This window comes from Neolamprologus brichardi, chromosome 3 (genome assembly GCF_056152115.1).
Source record: "Neolamprologus brichardi isolate AB-2024 chromosome 3, ASM5615211v1, whole genome shotgun sequence".
Taxonomy (NCBI): domain Eukaryota; kingdom Metazoa; phylum Chordata; class Actinopteri; order Cichliformes; family Cichlidae; genus Neolamprologus; species Neolamprologus brichardi.
Window position 1 is genome coordinate 54,246,833 of NC_142106.1, and position 18,240 is coordinate 54,265,072.

Consider the following 18,240-nt stretch of genomic DNA (forward strand, 5'->3'; position numbering starts at 1 on the left):
GACCGGCAAGAGTGGAGGTGAACCGGGTGCTGCGTTGCGCTCAAGCGGCGGTGGGAAAACAACGTTGTATCGTTGACTCTGAAAGTTATCCATAGCAGATTTGATCGCCAGTAACGCATGGCGATCATAAACCCGAAGGGAGATGACACCGGACAAAACCGTAGCAAGAACGCTTGCATAACATATAAAGTAAACAAACACACGGACGGAGGCAGCTGCACAGCCAAACACAGGCGCCATCTTGCTTCCGTGACAAAGAAAAACAGGACAAAGACTTGAAAAAGTTGTGTTTTTCATTCCAGGAACCACATGGCTTCACTTTTAAAGGTGAAGTGTGAAAGAAATGAACATATTTGAAGTCCAACACCTTTTTCCAGTCACATTATTAAAGCAGACAAACTACAAGCTCATTTTCATTCCAACAAGTCATCTTCTGACCTGGACTAACAACACTGGTCTCTACGTGCAGCTGGCTGTGAGACCAGTGCTCAGGGAGCGTCTACAAAGTGCAACACTGAAAGAACATCACACAATTTGCTTACATCATCCAACCTGAAGAGGAAACAGAGACGCCTCCCCTTCAAAGTAAAAGCTGCTCCTTTTGGACACAGTATCAAAGAAAGTCTACAGTATTACATTACTGCACATTAATTTGTGCAGAAATGAAACTACACTAAGCTCAATTATGTGACAGACATTTCATCCCATGTCAGTTTGGCCTCATCCTGGGCCGGATTATCCAGCACACACTCTGACCACAGGACCAAGGGCCACGCATAGCTGGGCTCCATCCAAGAGACAGGAAACAAACCAACACAATGAGAAAAAGCACCATGTGATTTTCTTACAGTTTAGCTCTTCAAGCCAAACAAAGTAAAAACATGAGCATATTTGTTTCCTGATAAAATGATGTGACAGGTAGAACAGAGTAAAGTGGTGGTGTTACAGCCTTTCTCCCCTCTGCTGCCGAGGCTGTTAGTCTCTCCCAAACTCAGCTACAGGACTTCCAAATGAATGAAAGCAGCAGAAGTGGCTTTGCAAATGAAAGAGGAAGAGGAGAAGAAGAGGAGAGGGAGGCCACCCTGACCATCACTCCAGCTGAAAACATCACACTTCCATTAAAGTTGGTGAGAAAATGTTGAGCAGGATGAGCTGCTGGCTAATCTGGAGGCTGTAGCAGCAGCTCACAGTCACAGTGGATTTCCAATCATGAAAAAGCTCTGGCTGCTTCATTTCTCATCTCATATCAGAGACTTTAATGCTTCACTGAAGCTGTACTGTGATGCTTCCATATTCCAGTGAGGCCTCCATAATGATTTCAGCTGTTTTGTACACACACTGTGTGCCCTGTGTGGCTCAAAGTCTCTGCAGCCTATTTTTAACTGCTATCATCAGATCTTCATCATCCTCATTCACATCCCTCACACACTCTACAGCCTCATCAGCACTGACTTCATCTTCACTGACTGATGGAGCACAACATGAACCTGTGGAGGCTGAAACACTGTCCTGTCAAACATCTCCCCGTCACCACTCCACTTCTGTCAGCCTTTAAATGAACCCTGCTCAAGTCTGTCACTTCTGTTTGGAGCCAAAAGGAAAAACTGTTGTTCAGTCGTTTGGAAAGACAACATTTCTGAAAACGCAGTCAGTGAACTCACCTCAGAGTCTCCAGCCGACAGTTTGGACTCTCCAGTCCAGCACACAGAAGCTTCACACCTGAATCCTGGAGGTCATCATTTCTACTCATGTCCAGCTCTGTCAGATGGGAGGGGTTGGACTTCAGAGCTGATGCCACAACTTCACAGTGAGACTGTGAGAGTCGACACTGAGTCAGTCTGTGATGATAGAAAATATGAAATGTGTTATTATAAAAGCAGAAAATCTGCATTATAAACACAGACTGAATGTATATGAAGACAAAACAGAGTGAGGTCATAATCTGATGAATCTGCTCTTCACATCTGTGCTTCAGCTCCTCTTACTGTGTTTGACATGACACAACGATTGAGTCTCTCTCAGACCTGCAGACTTTTAATGAGAATCTTTGTTTGGCTTTAATCTGCAGATGAAGGAGGAAGATGGTGTCACATTTAGGCTTCCATAATGTCCACAGTCTGTCACTGAGATCTGATCCACACACATTTGGACTGTTTCCTGTTTTGAATCTGACTCCAGAACATTTTGAATGAGTTCAGCTCAGTGAAGAGTTCCAGCTGGAAAGATGATCTCTGTTTGCTACCAGCTGTCAGGTACGACTGTTCACGTCCACACGCAGGAAAAACCTGCTGACTGTTACCAAACGGAGCAGAAATCTCATCACTGGACAATAATGATGAATGAACTCAGAGCTGCTGATATCAGATCTGATTTCAGGGGAACTAAACACAGAAATGTTTGGCTCATTTTAGCTTTCTGAGCCATTATCTGCTGGTGTGTCGCTAGTTGGCAGAAAATGATTTGTATTCCTGTTCAGGGCTTCAGTGTTTATGAGTCCAGATCCAGGTAACAGCAAGTCAAAATGATGTTACCTGTCTGTGTCCAGCAGCAGCCTGTATTCACTTTGAATATTGTTATAACCTGACATGGATCAGTTTGTCTTTGATTGGATTGTAAATGTCACTGTATCCATTGGACCTGAGTGACGGTACAAAGACAGAGAGGGAGAGAAAGGAGAGAGAGGATGGAGACAGCAAAGAGAGAGCAAACACAAACAGGTGAGAGTGGACAGATTACCAAGGTCAGCAACCAATCAGAGACCGTCTGTTTGACCCACAGTCACTGATGATGACTGCACATAACCAAGCAGTGTGTTACTCTGATATCAAATATGGATCCTGCTCTTATAATAATGATCATCAGATGATATTTTTTGTGTTATTTTGTAGCTGAATACGACGTTTGTGTGATTATCAGTGAAAGAAGCAGTGAGGAGGATGGAGAGAGAGAGAGGACAGAGGGTGAAGTTAGAAACACTAAAAGGATTTTTCATGGATTTCATGGATGATTTGAGTGATTTCCAGCAGGACACTTAAACATGTCAGTGGACGTCCTAAAGAACATATTCACTGATATGAAACTTGTCATTGAACAGGATTAATATCAGTGGAAACATGGTGGAAACAGCTGTGACTGCATGGATGTGACACACTTCAAATCTGTTCTCCACTCTTGGATTTGGGAGCTGCTGCTGAGTCTGTACAATAAAGGAATGGTGTGGAAGGTTGCAGCGTACGGACACAAACACTTTGTGCTTACAATCTGATTTTATTTTCAAAATTAAACTACTAACCTACACTGATCAATGATGTTAATGATCACATCTGGACTCACCCAGCCTTTCTGCAGTTCCTCACAGCTGGAATCAGTCTCAGTCGTCCCCGCTCTGATGTGTTGTACTTCTGCAGGTCAAACTCATCCAGAACCTCCTCTGACATCTGCAGCATGAAGGCCAGAGCTGAGCATTGGATCTCAGAGAGTTCCTTCTCTGATCTGTTCTCTGACTTCAGGAACTCTTGGATCTCCTGATGTACTGAGAGATCATTCATCTCCATCAGACAGTGGAAGATGTTGATGCTTCTGTCAGGAGAGATTTCATCACTGTTCATCTCCTTCAGGTTGTTGATGACTCTCTGGATTGTTCCTGGACTGATCTTTGTCTGACCCAGCAGACCTACTAAGAGTCTCTGGTTGGACTCCAGACAGAGGCCATGAAGGAAGCGAACAAACAGGTCCAGGTGGCCATTTTTACTCTGGAGCGATTTAGACATGACTTTAGTTAAAAAGACATCCATTGATGTAAAGCTATAAGATTTGAACATGTTCTTAAAAAAAAAAAAGTTTTTGTATTCTTCTCGGAAATTCCCTAGAAACACTTCTACCACCTCCGTCTTCCTGTTGGTGAAACAGTGGAACATGTAGACTGCAGCCAGAAACTCCTGAATGCTCAGATGAACAAAGCAGTAGACTGGTTGCTGGAAGATCACACACTCTCTTTTGAAGATCTCTGTACAAACTCCTGAGTACACCGAGGCCTCTGTCACATCCAGACCACACTGCTCCAGGTCTTCTTGGTAGAACATGATGTTTCCTTTCTCCAGATGTTCAAACGCCAGCCTCCCCAGCTTCAGAAGAACTTCCCTGTCAGCCTCCGTCAGCTCCTGTGGACTCGTCTCATGTCCCTCATGGTACTTGTTCTTCTTCCTCTTTGTCTGAACCAGCAGGAAGTGTGAGTACATGTCAGTCAGGGTCTTGGGCAGCTCTCCTCTCTGCTCTGTAGTCAACATGTGCTCCAGAACTGTAGCAGTGATCCAGCAGAAGACTGGGATACTACACATGATTTGGAGGCTCCTGGATGTCTTCATGTGGGAGATGATTCTGCTGGACAGCTCTTCATCACTGAATCTCCTCCTGAAGTACTCCTCCTTCTGGGCATCAGTGAAGCCTCGTACTTCTGTTAGCCTGTCAACACACGTAGGAGGGATGTGATTGGCTGCTGCAGGTCGGGAAGTTATCCAGACGAGAGCCGAGGGAAGCAGATTCCCCTGGATGAGGTTTGTCAGCAGCTGGCTGACTGATGACTTCTGTGTGACATCAGACAGCAGCTTCCTGTTGGTGAAATCCAATGAAAGTCTGCTTTCATCCAGGCCGTCAAAGATGAACAAAAGCTGAGAGACAGCCAGCTTCTCTGCTGAGACCTTCTGTAATGTTGGATGGAAAACATGGAGCAGCTCCAGAAGACTGTACTGCTCATCTCTGATCAGGTTCAGCTCCCTGAATGAAAGCAGAACCACCACACTGACATGTTGGTTCTCCAAGCCCTCTGCCCAGTCCAGAGTGAACTTCTGCACTGAGAAGGTTTTTCCAACACCAGCCACGCCGTTGGTCAGAACCACTCTGATGGGTCTCTGTTGGTCAGGTAAGGCTTTAAAGATGTCCTGGCACCTGATTGGAGCGTCATGGAGGGCGTCCATCTTGGAAGCTGTCTCCAGCTGTCTAACCTCATGTTGGGTATGAACCTCTTCACTCTGTCCCTCTGTGATGTAGAGCTCAGTGTAGATCCTGTTGAGGAGGGTTCTACTTCCTGTTTCATCACTTCCTTCAGTCACACCTTCACATCTCCTCCTCAGACTGATCTTATGTTCATCTAATTCCTCCTGCAGACCAACATCTGCTGAAAGAAAGAAAAACAATGAGACTAAAGAGAAAGAAAACTCTTCAAAGTCTGAACAACACAACAAGTCCAGTTTTCAGAAATGAGTCCATCAGCAGACAGATGTTCAGTCTTACTTTGTACACAGCTGCTCTGACTGGCTGTCTGCAGTCCAGCTCTGCTTCTGGATCTTTCTCCACACTGGGGACAGGAGGAGTCTCCTGATGAAGCAGTCTGGTCCCAGTATGGGGAGATGCACTGTCTGCAGAACCAGTGTCTACAGCTGGTAGAGACTGGATCCTTCAAGACGTCCTGACACAACGCACAGCAGGACAGCTGCTCCTCCTCACAAACACCACTCCTCTTCCTCTCTCTGTGAACACATTTCTTTATCACTAAAAACATTTACTGTCAGTGAAAAACATCCAGATGTGACCAAACTGCAGTTCCTCACAGTTCCTTTGATTTCATCAACACTAATGAGCTGCTCTTCCTGTCTGCCTGTCTCATTAAACATTGAGTGATGAATACAAACTCAACACTTCCTGACTTCACAATAAAGGCTTTTCATCAGGGAGAGACAGTTATGACTTTCACTGTTTTACAGCCGCTGTGTGCAGATTATCTGGGTCAGTTCACTCTGAAGCAGCTTAGAAGTGTCCGTGTAGAGCCGTGGTCTGACTCACAGAGACTTCTGATTTTCTCTATTTAAACAAACATGATCAAGATGAGTAGGTTTCTCTTCTAGTATAAAACTCTGTGTCTCTCTGGCTGGCTCATGATGGCTTTTCAGGTTTTTTTTATGTTTTGCTCTCTCCTGCTAGCGTTTTGCCTGCCTGTGTTGAGCTTGTAATGGCCTCTCGCTCTTGGTCCACACAGTTATGATGATTATACCACCTGTTGCTGAGTCACCTGGGATTGCCGGTAACCATTTAACGCTGCGGCATCGAGAAGTTCATCGCTGGGACATTGACCCTCCTGTGTTCATGATCTCAGCTCCTTGCTAAGAAATCTCTCTCTAAATTCACCAGTTGGGTTAACTTTGTGTATACTTTGAGTATATATTTCCCCGGACCTGGTTACAGACGCTTACCTGTGACTCCCGTGTGTGGCTGTGTGAGTGGAGAGCAGGACAAGAGTGACTGAAGAGGAGTGAGTGTGGACTCCCTTCCCTCTTTTCCCCTCCCCAACTTACTGTACATATATAGAGCACTGTGGTTCACCCCTTTGGTAGATAAACTGTCAACTTTTTGTTTGTCAGAACTCAGTCTGTGCTTGACTTCCTCTGTTAGCCATGACATTTTGTTGGTTCTCTCTCTTCAGGTCCCTGTAAGTGTTTGATTGGCCTTTCTAAAACATTATATTTATTCTGCTTTGATCGTTTTGTGTGCTGAACATAGCTGGACTGGCCATCGGGCATACCAGGCATTTGCCCGGTGGGACGATGGTGATTTTTCGTTTTTATGGGCCGATGTTTTTTTTTTTTTTTTTTCTTGTAATGGTATAAACATGGAAAGGTGGTGGATTGGCCAGATGAAGGGAGATGTACGGTGGCCCTGAGAACTTCAGAAAGCACTTGCAAAAAGAAAAATGCTGCAAAAGAAAAATGCTGGAAAAAGAAAAACGCTGCAAAAAGAAAAACGCTGCAAAAGCACACACAACACAACGGAAATGGGGAGACAATAACCGGACGGACCAGTTGCACGAACCAAAACATGTATGTATGGTTGTATCCCAATTCAGGGGTTGTGTCCCAATTCAGGGTCTGCAGCCTTAAAGTACGCAGCCTTAACGGTCCTCAAGGGCCGCGTACTTAAAGACCGCTGAGGCCGGAAGTGCGAGGCTTGTAGGCTTGTGAAATGGGACGGTCTAGCCTCCGTCACACTGCCCAGGTATCCTAGCAACATATTTTGTACATTTGTTTTTACATGAGCTTTGTGTGATTTGATAAGTATCTGAGGCTGAGACCACAGGACTGTAAAACATGATTTTTGGGCTTCATTTCTGTACTGAACAGTCATTTAAGATTAGTTAGTAAATAAAAATTAGCTAATGTTGTTCATGAGACTAAAGTCATCTCACTTAGGTAATGTAAATATAATATGGCCAATATTATGTTAATCATTATTAGTTATTACAGCAGTGAGTTTGAACTCCGAGTCAAATACTGAGCTTCAGTAAAGATTCAAGTTGCAGTTATTTATATTTCCTATTACCGTAAATCTTCACTCAAAGACAAGTATCTGTGACAGTATAGATGTATAAGAGACAAATATTGTTCTTTTAATATGTTGGCATTACTAAATTTGGCTCAATGCTTACATATATGTGTAAAAAGAAAATGTACAAGCTGTGAAAACTGTTTCTGATAGAATGAGTATGAAATGAGTATGAAATGAGTAGACTGATATATGAAATATTCCTTTATTGGGTGAGAAAATCAGACCATGTCATAACTGCTTTAAGTCATACAGAATAGATATCAGAGCCTTAAACTGGCTGACCTCTGCTAAATGGGTCAAACTGGGCAGAAAGTATAGAAACACATAACATCCTTATAGAATATGATGTAACACTATAGATCAACTTACCTCAGAATATATAAAGCATATAAACAATTACAGCAATATGATGCAACAAACACAGCAGTGCTACTAATCCAAAATACTCAAAGCTTCATAGAACTGAAACAAACATTTATTTTTAGCTCCATTCTGCTGCTGATACATACTTTAGGTTTCTGAACATTAAACTTGTTTCTGCCTTTCATAGTGTGTAACTTAAAGGCCCTGAGTACTTTCTCCCACACTGAAAACACTGGGATGATAAAATTATTTGAACATTACCTAATAAGACTGATTCAGGACAGACAATTAGTTATTTTAAACTTTTCTAGCAGTCCTTCACAAACAGGGAACAGTTTGTCTATTCTCTCCATCTGTCAGCTGCTGCTGGCTCTTCCTCCTCCTCTTCCTCACATACTGCTGACTGCTCACACAATCAGAGAGAAAGAAACAGAGAGAGAGTGCAGGACAGACAGACAGGTGACAGTCTCAGGTGTAGACACTGCTACAAAACAGCACAAGAGAAGGAGGATTGTGTGTTATTACGAGTAGGGGTGGGTTTTTATAATTGATTTATCGATTAAAATCGATTCTGGCTTGGATAACATGAAATCGATTCATTAAAATCCTGAATCGATTTTTTCATATAAATTTATTTTGCCCGAAATGCCAGAATCTCTCGTGAAAATTTCAACAACCACCAAACAGCTAAGACAGTAAATGAGAGCAGGAACATGGATTCTGCACAGACGTAAACACACAGCGCAGAGCCGCGGATCAGAATCAGTGAGATGTCGCCTTTCTCACCTGACGGCACGGACACGGTCGGGGATGAAAGCCGACAGCTCGCTGATTCTGATCTGTCGGCGGGTCCGCGCTTTGTGTTTACGTCATGTTTGCGCTGATTCTAAAGCTGTAGGTTTTATCTCTCTCCAAACAATATTGACCGAACCAGCAGCAAAAGAAGAGCCAAACTATGCTTCACATAAACATCGTCACGAATTCACTCTGACTTTTACTGTTTTGCTTCCACCACAATAAAATCACACTTCATGCACAGCTCTCTCTCTCTCTCTCTCTCTCTCTCTTCAAGAACAGTTTCCCATCTAAAAATCTGTTTTCTGCATTATTCGCTTGCATGTTACGCACAAGTCTACCACTCTTACAGCGCTCTCGGTCGCTATTTTTTTTTCCCGTTTTACATACTTCCGAACAGAAAACCTAATTTCTGCTGTTCAATACAGAACAAATTTAAACTTTCTAAAATTATGCAAAATGCAAAACGCTTAGCCGTGTCTCTAATAAAACCGCTGTAACGTCAGAGGTAACGTTTATATGTTGATTAATGGTTTTCTTTTGTTTTTGATGTACTACACAATATTTTTTATAAAATCCCAGGCCAGGAAAACATTCATGTTTTTCTGTGTTTTATCTTCAGCTACTTTGACACAAAGGCATCTGCTGTGATGCTCACACCTTTGATAAAGTCTTGCGTGTGTCAGCTTCCTTTTTATAGATACAAAAATATGTAAATACACTGATCTGAATTATAATATTTCTGACTGTCAAAATTTCCCAGATTCAAATCGAATTGAATCAAATCAAATCGAAATTGAATCGAATCGAATTGAATCTAATCGGGACCTTGTGAATCGGAATTGAATCAATTCTAGAAATCAGTGACGATACCCAGCCCTAATTACGAGTGCTAAAAAAGAAGAGTTCCCCAATGGTACAGTGGACACATATGTGACTCCTGTGATTAAAGCATCTTTCTTTCAGCTTAACGAGTGAACCGTCAGCTCGTTCAAACACACGTTAAAGTCCGTTTGGCTCGACACCACCGAACAGAGGCAGCAATATAACATAGCTAACATTAACAGTGCAGTGAATCCTGCTTGTGCCGTGATATTCAGTACTGCAAACCGAGCAGCATCACTGATTTTAAGCTTGTTGTGTTTGTGGATATATGACTGACTTTAATTATCCACAAAATCATCAGATTCTCTGTAAGATTAAGGTCAACTATCGAACGGCCTATAAAGTAAAGGCTTTAAAACAAAGTAAACGCGGAAAGTACAAACATCGCTAATTCAATTCAATTCAATTCAATTCAATTCAATTTTATTTATATAGCGCCAAATCACAACAAATGTCGCCTCAAGGCGCTTCATAGATACAGAGAAAAGCCCAACAATCATATGACCCCCTATGAGCAAGCACTTTGGCGACAGTGGGAAGGAAAAACTCCCTTTTAACAGGAAGAAACCTCCGGCAGAACCAGGCTCAGGGAGGGGCGGCCATCTGCTGCGACCGGTTGGGGTGAGAGAAGGAAGACAGGATAAAGACATGCTGTGGAAGAGAGACAGAGATTCAGATTTCAGGCCCCTCTTCTGTGGAACCAGCTTCCAGTTTGGATTCGGGAGACAGACACTATCTCTACTTTTAAGATTAGGCTTAAAACTTTCCTTTTTGCTAAAGCATATAGTTAGGGCTGGACCAGGTGACCCTGAATCCTCCCTTAGTTATGCTGCAATAGATGTAGGCTGCCGGGGGATTCCCATGATGCATTGAGTTTTTCCTTTCCAGTCACCTTTCTCACTCACTATGTATTAACAGACCTCTCTGTATTGAATCGTATCTGTTATTAATCTCTGTCTCTCTTCCACAGCATGTCTTTATCCTGTCTTCCTTCTCTCACCCCAACCGGTCGCAGCAGATGGCCGCCCCTCCCTGAGCCTGGTTCTGCCGGAGGTTTCTTCCTGTTAAAAGGGAGTTTTTCCTTCCCACTGTCGCCAAAGTGCTTGCTCATAGGGGGTCATATGATTGTTGGGCTTTTCTCTGTATCTATAAAGTGCCTTGAGGCGACATTTGTTGTGATTTGGTGCTATATAAATAAAATTGAATTGAATTGAATTGAATTGTATGTGAGGAGCAGGATTTTGAATTCAATTCTGGATTTAACAGGAAGCCAATGAAGGGAAGCCAAAACAGGAGAAATATGCTCTCTCTTTCTAGTCCCTGTCAGTACTCTTGCTGCAGCATTTTGGATTAACTGAAGGCTTTTCAGTGAGTTTTTTGGACATCCTGATAATAATGAATTGCATTAGTCTAGCCTGGAAGTAATAAATGCATGAACTAGTTTTTCAGCGTCACTCTGAGACAGGATATTTCTAATTTTAGAGATGTTGCGCAAATGGAAGAACGCAGTCTTACATATTTGTTTAATATGTGCGTTGAAGGACATATCCTGGTCAAAAATGACTCCAAGGTTCCTCACAGTGTTACTGGAGGCCAAGGTAATGCCATCCAGAGTAAGAATCTGGTTAGATACCATATTTCTAAGCTTTTCAGCGCCGAGTACAATGACCTCAGTTTTATCTGAGTTAAGAAGCAGAAAGTTAGTGGCCATCCAAGTCTTTATGTCTTTAAGACATTCCTGCAGTTTAACTAATTGGTGTGTGTTATCTGGCTTCATGGACAGATAGAGCTGGGTGTCATCTGCATAGCAGTGAAAATGTATGCTATGTCTTCTAATGATGCTGCCTAGGGGAAGCATGTATAATGTAAACAGAATTGGTCCTAGCACCGAACCCTGTGGAACTCCATAATTAACCTCAGTGTGTGAAGAGGACTCTCCATTTACATGCACAAATTGGAGTCTATTAGATAGATATGATACAAACCACTGCAGTGCAATACCTGTAATACCTACAGCATGTTCTAATCGCTCTAATAGAATATTATGGTCAACAGTATCGAATGCTGCACTAAGGTCAAGAAGGACAAGCACAGAGATGAGTCCACTGTCAGAGGCCATAAGAAGATCATTTGTAACCTTCACTAAAGCTGTTTCTGTGCTGTGATGAACTCTGAAACCTGACTGAAACTCTTCAAATAAACCATTCCTCTGCAGATGATCTGTTAGCTGTTTGACAACTACTCTTTCAAGGATTTTTGATATGAAAGGAAGGTTGGAGATTGGCCTATAATTAGCTAAGACTGCTGGGTCTAGAGATGGCTTTTTGAGTAAAGGTTTAACTGCAGCCACCTTGAAGTCCTGTGGTAGGTAGCCGATTATTAGAGATAGGTTGATCATATATAAGATCGAAGAATTAATCAATGGCAGAACATCTTTGAGCAGTTTTGTAGGAATGGGGTCTAAAAGACACGTTGATGGTTTGGAGGAAGTAATTATTGAAGTTAACTCAGAAAGATCGATTGGAGAAAAAGAGTCTAACTTAACATCAATGGAACTAAGAGTAGCTGTAGATAATATTACATCTGTGGGATGATTATTGGTAATTTTTTCTCTAATGATAAAAATTTTATTTGTGAAGAAGTTCATGAAGTCATCACTAGTTAACGTTAAAGGGATGGTTGGCTCAAAAGAGCTCTGACTTTTTGTCAGCCTGGCTACAGTGCTGAAGAGAAACCTGGGGTTGTTCTTATTTTCTTCAATCAGTGATGAGTAGTAAGCTGTTCTGGCTTTGCGGAGGGCTTTCTTATAAAGCAACAAACTATTTCTCCAGGCTAAATGATGATCCTCTAAATTTGTGACACGCCATTTCCTCTCCAGATTACGAGTCATCTGCTTTAGGGTACGTGTTTGAGAATTATACCACGGGGTCAGGTACTTCTGATTAGAGACATTAGTTTTCACTGGAGCTACAGTATCCAGAGTCGTACGTAGTGAGGAGGTGAAATTATTAACAAGATAATCGACCTCTGTTGGGGTAGCGTTCAGATAGCTGCTCTGCTCTGTGTTGGTACAGGGCATTGACGATGATAACAGTGGCTGGATTATATTCTTAAACTTAGTTACAGCGCTTTCAGAAAGACATCTACTTTGATAAAGTCCACTCTCCACTGCTGCGTAATCAATTATTGTAAATGTAAATGTTATCAAGAAATGATCAGACAGGAGAGGGTTTTCAGGAAACACTGTTAAATGTTCAGTTTCTATGCCATATGTTAAAACAAGATCTAGAGTGTGATTAAAGTGGTGGGTGGGTTCTTTTACATTTTGAGAGAAACCAATTGAGTCTAACAACAGATTAAATGCCATGTTGAGGCTGTCATTTTTAGCATCTACATGGATGTTAAAATCACCCACAATAATTATTTTATCTGAGCTCAGAACTAAATTAGATATAAAGTCTGAGAAATCAGACAGAAACTCTGTGTAAGGCCCAGGTGGACGATAGATGATAACAAGTAAGACTGGTTTCTGAGTTTCACAGCTGGGGTGGACAATGTTAAGCATCAGGCTTTCAAATGAATTAAAAGTCTGTCTTGGTCTTTCATTAATTAATAGACTGGTGTGAAAAATTGCTGCCACACCGCCCCCTCGACCTGTGCTTCGAGATTTCTGGTAGTTAGAATGACTCGGGGGTGTTGATTCATTTAAACTAACATAATCATCCTGCTGCAACCAGGTTTCTGTAAGGCAGACTAAATCAATTTGTTGATCAATTATTAAGTCATGTACTAACAGAGACTTGGAGGAGAGAGACCTAATATTTAATAATCCACATTTCACTGTTTTACTCTTTGGTTCAGATGTGGATACTGTATTGTTCTTTCTTTGTGATTGTTTAAGTTGTTTGTTGCTGGTTTTTAGTTTGTTTTTTGTCTTTTTGGAAGCAGACACAGTCTCTATGGAGATGGGTTTTTGGGGGGGTAGCAGGAGGAGAGAAGCTGCAGAGAGGCGTGTAAGACTGCAACTCTGCTTCCTGGTCCCAACTCTGGATAGTCATGTTTTGAGGGGTTTAATAAATTTGTCAATATTTCTAGAAATGAGAGCTGCTCCATCCAAAGTGGGATGGATGCCATCTCTCCTAACAAGACCAGGTTTCCTCCAGAAGGTTTGCCAATTATCTATGAAGCCCACATCGTTTCTGGGACACCACTCAGACAGCCAGCAATTTAAGGAGAACATGCGGCTAAACATGTCACTCCTGCTCTGATTGGGGAGGGGACCAGAGAAAACTACAGAGTCCGACATTGTTTTGGCAAAGTTACACACCGATTCAATATTGATTTTAGTGACCTCCGATTGGCGTAACCGGGTGTCATTACTGCCGACGTGAATTATGATTTTATTGAATTTACGTTTACCCTTAGCCAGCAGTTTTAAATTTCCTTCAATGTCGCCTGCTCTGGCCCCTGGAAGACAATTGACTATGTTTGCCGGTGTCTCTAGCTTCACATGTCTGAGAACAGAATCACCAATTACCAGAGTTTGACCCCCAGCGGGCTAATGTCACATAACTTTGCCGGCATGTGGCCAACAGTAATGTTTTAATGTTCTTTGTTATTAAACATTTGCACATAAATAAGTGACAAAATATTCAGAACTTACTTTTGAAATTTTACTCTTTGGCCGCTCCACTTCCAATTCTTTGAAGTGTCTCCCAGTCCCAGTGCACTTGGTAGCATGTTTTGGTTCGTGCCACTGGTCCGTCCGGTTATTGTTATCCATTGTGTTGTGTGTGCTTTTGCAGCGTTTTTCTTTTTGCAGCGTTTTTCTTTTTTGCAGCACTTTTCTTTTCGCAGCGTTTTTCTTTTCGCAGCGTTTTTCTTTTTGGAGCATTTTTCTTTTTGCAGCATATATCTTTCTGCAAGTGTTTTTCTTTTTGCAGGTGTTTTTCTTTTTGCAGCATTTTTCTCTTTGCAAGTGTTTTCTGAAGTTGCAGTCCGTTTGCCTCTTCTTCTCTCATTCTCTCCCCCTCCCTCTCCTGTTTCTACTTCAATCATGAAACTGATCAATGATCAGCTGATCGGCTTTTCTCTCTTGTTTGTTTATCGCTCACTTTGCGCCAGAAAGAAGAAACCAGCAGATGTCGTGCTAAACAACAGCAGCATGTTTAAGCTTGATCAGCTGTTGTTAGAATTTATTTAATATTAATTTCTAGTATCAGCTGATGTTTGCTGGAGCCAGAGCTGTAAAGCTGCTGGTCATGATATCGGTTTGGATATGTGGTGAGAGGGAAACATGAAGATGAAACCAGGAGATGTCCTTACTGAATCATCAGAGTTGAACAGGTGATGGAGAAACAAGTTTACCTTTTAGGTGACATGGATGAGTTGAAGGGAAGTTATGAACTGTTTCTGAGAGACAAATAACAGCAAGATCCTTTTCTAAGTAGCTGACAGCTGAAAACTGTGCAGGGGCCGATCTAGCAAAGTTTTTCCAGGGGGGCCAGGTAGGGCATTAACAGGGAAAGGGGGGCACAAAGAAATACTTTTCTTTCTTATTCTCATTTCTCGCTTTTAACAAATAATTATCTGAATCTTACAACAAACATTTTCATCTGATATAAAATGTATAGAAATCCATTATTGTACATAGTAATTTTTTTAGGGTCCCAACATAATTTCTTCAGAAGTAGCAAAGTACTGTATATGATGCCAGTATTTTCCCAAACTTTCTAGATTCTGTACCAGTACTGTGTGTAAAATGCCATCAAAAAGTCAATTAAGTTATATTCTTTCTCACCTGTCAACTTCTTTCTCCTTTCACTTTTTAAAGGTTGCCATGTTAGAAAAAATATTTGCCCTGCCATGCTGTTTATTGATGTGGCAAATGAATGGTTTATGAAAATATATCTAAATCTGTCATCAGTAATCAGTAATGATCATGTCTCACCTCTAGTCTCCTCTGTCTTAATTTCAGGTTTTCACCATGTGTTGTAGATAGTTCAGGAGGTTAACTTGACCAAGCAGTCTACTTTTGGGTATTGTTTAGAATACCAGAATAGGGAGGATGGTGTAGGTTTAGGTTTATTAGATTGATACATATATACCAACAAGACAGTGTACATCACTGTGACAACAGTGTTTGTTTTCATTCAAAGGCTTTATGGTTTTTCCTATAATACCTGGTGGGCCGGTCTCTAGGCAAAATGCCCGGGCCGATTTTTTGTCCCAGTCCAGTGCTGAGGGACATTGTTGCATGATCCACTTTTTCTTATCACTCAAATATCCTGATATTTCCTTTCAGAAAGTTGGAGAGCTCTCCTGGCTTGCATAGTCTTTGCTCTGTACTGCAGTACTTGCATTGGTTTCACTGGACAAGTCTGCATGTGAATCTACAACTGATCTGACATTGTGGCACAAACACAGTAAACAAACACTACGAGCACCTTGTTTCATGTGCAGTGGCTTTCTTCTCATTCTGTTACTGAACACTGTATGAAAAGCCAAAATGTTGTCAGTTTGACTGTTTGCTGTATTTAAAGTGTTTTTCTCAGTTCATCTGTATTCAAAGTGCATTCGGGGCTTTAGCTGACAGCTCTTTGTGCTAACAAACTAAACTCTCTTAGTTTAAGCCAACAGACTTTACCAAACACAAAGCCTGCTGCTGCCTCCATGGGTTAGCTTGTGTGACTGGTGTTTACACCAATAAAATCTAAATCACACTAATGTGTCCTCCAAGGTGTTTGGTGGGAGCACTGAGTGAAACATAAGAGCTCTGGTAAAATAACAAACAGGGCTGTGAGAGCAACTGAAGTGATAAAAATACTGTTTAAAGATAAAAAACACTTTGATGTTCTCTCGTCACCTAACAAAGTCCAAACCCTGTGAACTATTTTAGCTTTAATAATTGTGGATTCAGGTATCCTGAACCCATCTTTGGACATTTGTAATTAAATAATTTAAAACTCCATCAAAGCCTCCTGATGTGGCTGTTTGGAGAAGGAAAAGAGGGACAAAGTGGAGCGTCGAGCTGAGGCTTCATTCACTGCAAACCTACAGTTATGTTTTCTTATTTCTGCTGTTTGCATGTTCACAGCTGAAATAAAGCTGCCTCTTTAACTTCATCCTGTTGTGTTTGGGTCCAATCCTGCCTGCCACACAGCGCTACAGGACAAAGTCTAATATTTTTATCTTTTTAATGAATCTTTGGTCATATTTATCCAGGAAAACACAAAAATGTAAAGGAGCTTATCACAGGTCTCTGACCTCGTTGGTCCAGGTTCATCACTGAAGAATGGAGGGTGACCTTTGGACCAGTCACTCCTCACAGACGGACAGCTGGATCCTGCAGACTGTGACCTCTGACCTCTGCAGACACAAACATGTTTTATTCAATGATCAATTCTCTGATGAAGTGATTGAAGCAGCTGTGATCACACAGACTGCAGATAATGCAGCTGTTTCCTGTCAGTAACAGTCCTCTTAGATTAGAGTTCAGCTTTTTACAGGAAAACAAATGTCCCTGAATGCAACAGTGAGACACAGTCTGCCTGTGTGGCTGTGATAGCTGCCGTTAGGAGCGCTCATGTGTTTGCAGTTAGACGAGGAGATGTTACCATCATGGACATGTTAACAAATCCTGCAGCATCACGTGGCACAAACACTTTGTGTTCCTGTCATCTGCAAGCAACAGGAAGTTCATTAATAAAGGCGGGATGGAGACGTGACTGTGATGGTTCTCTTTCATCCAGCTGTTACACACATCTGGGCTCACACGACGAGCCTTTGTCTAATACAGCAGCTGCTCTCTGAACAGTTTTCTGAAGAGGAGCTGCACAAACCTTTGTTTGCTTTCTAGAGCAGCGTATCAAAGTCAAGCTAGCAGCTGTTTCTATCATAGTTTAGGATCCAAATGTGTGAGGTCTAAATTTACACCTCTGATTAAAATACATAGTTAAAAACAGCCAATTGTTTCCAAATGTGTCTTAAAACCAGATAAACTGACAGTTCCAGCTGAGCCTGTGTGTCCTTGGAGACACTGCTCTGCTACAGAGATGCATTTTTGAAACCAGGAAACATCAAAATCATTTAAATCAGAGAGTTCTTGTTACTAACAGCTCACCTCTCTGCAGCAGAGACTTTAAACTCAATGATGACATCTTTAGATGTGTCACTCTTACAGGACACACTTCTGGGTGGAGGTCTAGGCTGGTTCCTGTGAATAATGATGGAGCAGTGATGTGAGTGCTGAGCTGTGACATGGAGAAGAGTCATGCACAGTTAGAGATGGTCATCTCACCTCTGAGCTTTGGTCTGGCTCTCATGTTCCCCACACAGAGTGGTTTTAGAGGGAGGGACTCCCTCCTCTCTGTCCTCACACTGATCCATGCTGCTCAATTCACATCAGCTCACACACACTTTCTACCTTCACCTGCAGAGGAAACACAAATCATTCATGTCCACATTAACTGAGAGCTGCAGAGGTCGTGTCTGATGTGTTGGACTAACATCCATCTGAGACGCAGCTTTCATCAGTTCCAGGCACGTGCAGAGGGGGGGGCTAGAGGGGCTTGAGCACCCGCCCCTTTCCTGATGGGTGCCCAAAGTGCCCTTTTGTTGAGGCAACTTTTAAAAAAAAATATTATTAATTTTTTTTTTTTATGTGTGTGTGCGTGCGGAGTCCTGTCGGTGCCCCTCAACAATAATATTTAACTATTAATCACAGTTTTGCTAAATAAAAGGATCTGGCTTGCATCAGTCACATGATCACATTTAACCAATGATTGCCCTTGATGGCAGAACGCGCTGGTTACGAGCCGGGAA

The 18,240-nt window shown here is 42.0% G+C and overlaps 1 protein-coding gene across 1 annotated transcript; it reads right to left on the reverse strand.

The window, feature by feature from the left end:
- Positions 1 to 1,657: 1,657 nt before the first annotated feature.
- Positions 1,658 to 17,847, reverse strand: LOC148105855 (protein NLRC3-like). Its single transcript, XM_087838964.1, has 7 exons — positions 17,717 to 17,847; positions 17,540 to 17,632; positions 16,684 to 16,785; positions 8,775 to 8,784; positions 5,290 to 5,521; positions 3,334 to 5,173; positions 1,658 to 1,838 (listed from the first exon to the last, which is right to left on the reverse strand). Exons 1-7 carry the CDS (start codon positions 17,803 to 17,805, stop codon positions 1,658 to 1,660), a joined length of 2,547 nt encoding a protein of 848 aa, XP_087695090.1. The 5' UTR covers positions 17,806 to 17,847.
- Between the last annotated feature and the right edge of the window lie 393 nt (positions 17,848 to 18,240).

Excerpts from the sequence above, each read along its gene's own strand:
- LOC148105855 (XM_087838964.1), bottom strand. The coding sequence starts at position 17,805 with ATGGATCAGTGTGAGGACAGAGAGGAGGGAGTCCCTCCCTCTAAAACC. Across the intron at positions 16,786-17,539 it reads AAAGTCTCTGCTGCAGAGAG|AGGTCAGAGGTCACAGTCTG; the intron begins GTGAGCTGTTAG and ends TTGTGTCTGCAG. Across the intron at positions 5,174-5,289 it reads TCAGAGCAGCTGTGTACAAA|CAGATGTTGGTCTGCAGGAG; the intron begins GTAAGACTGAAC and ends TCTTTCTTTCAG.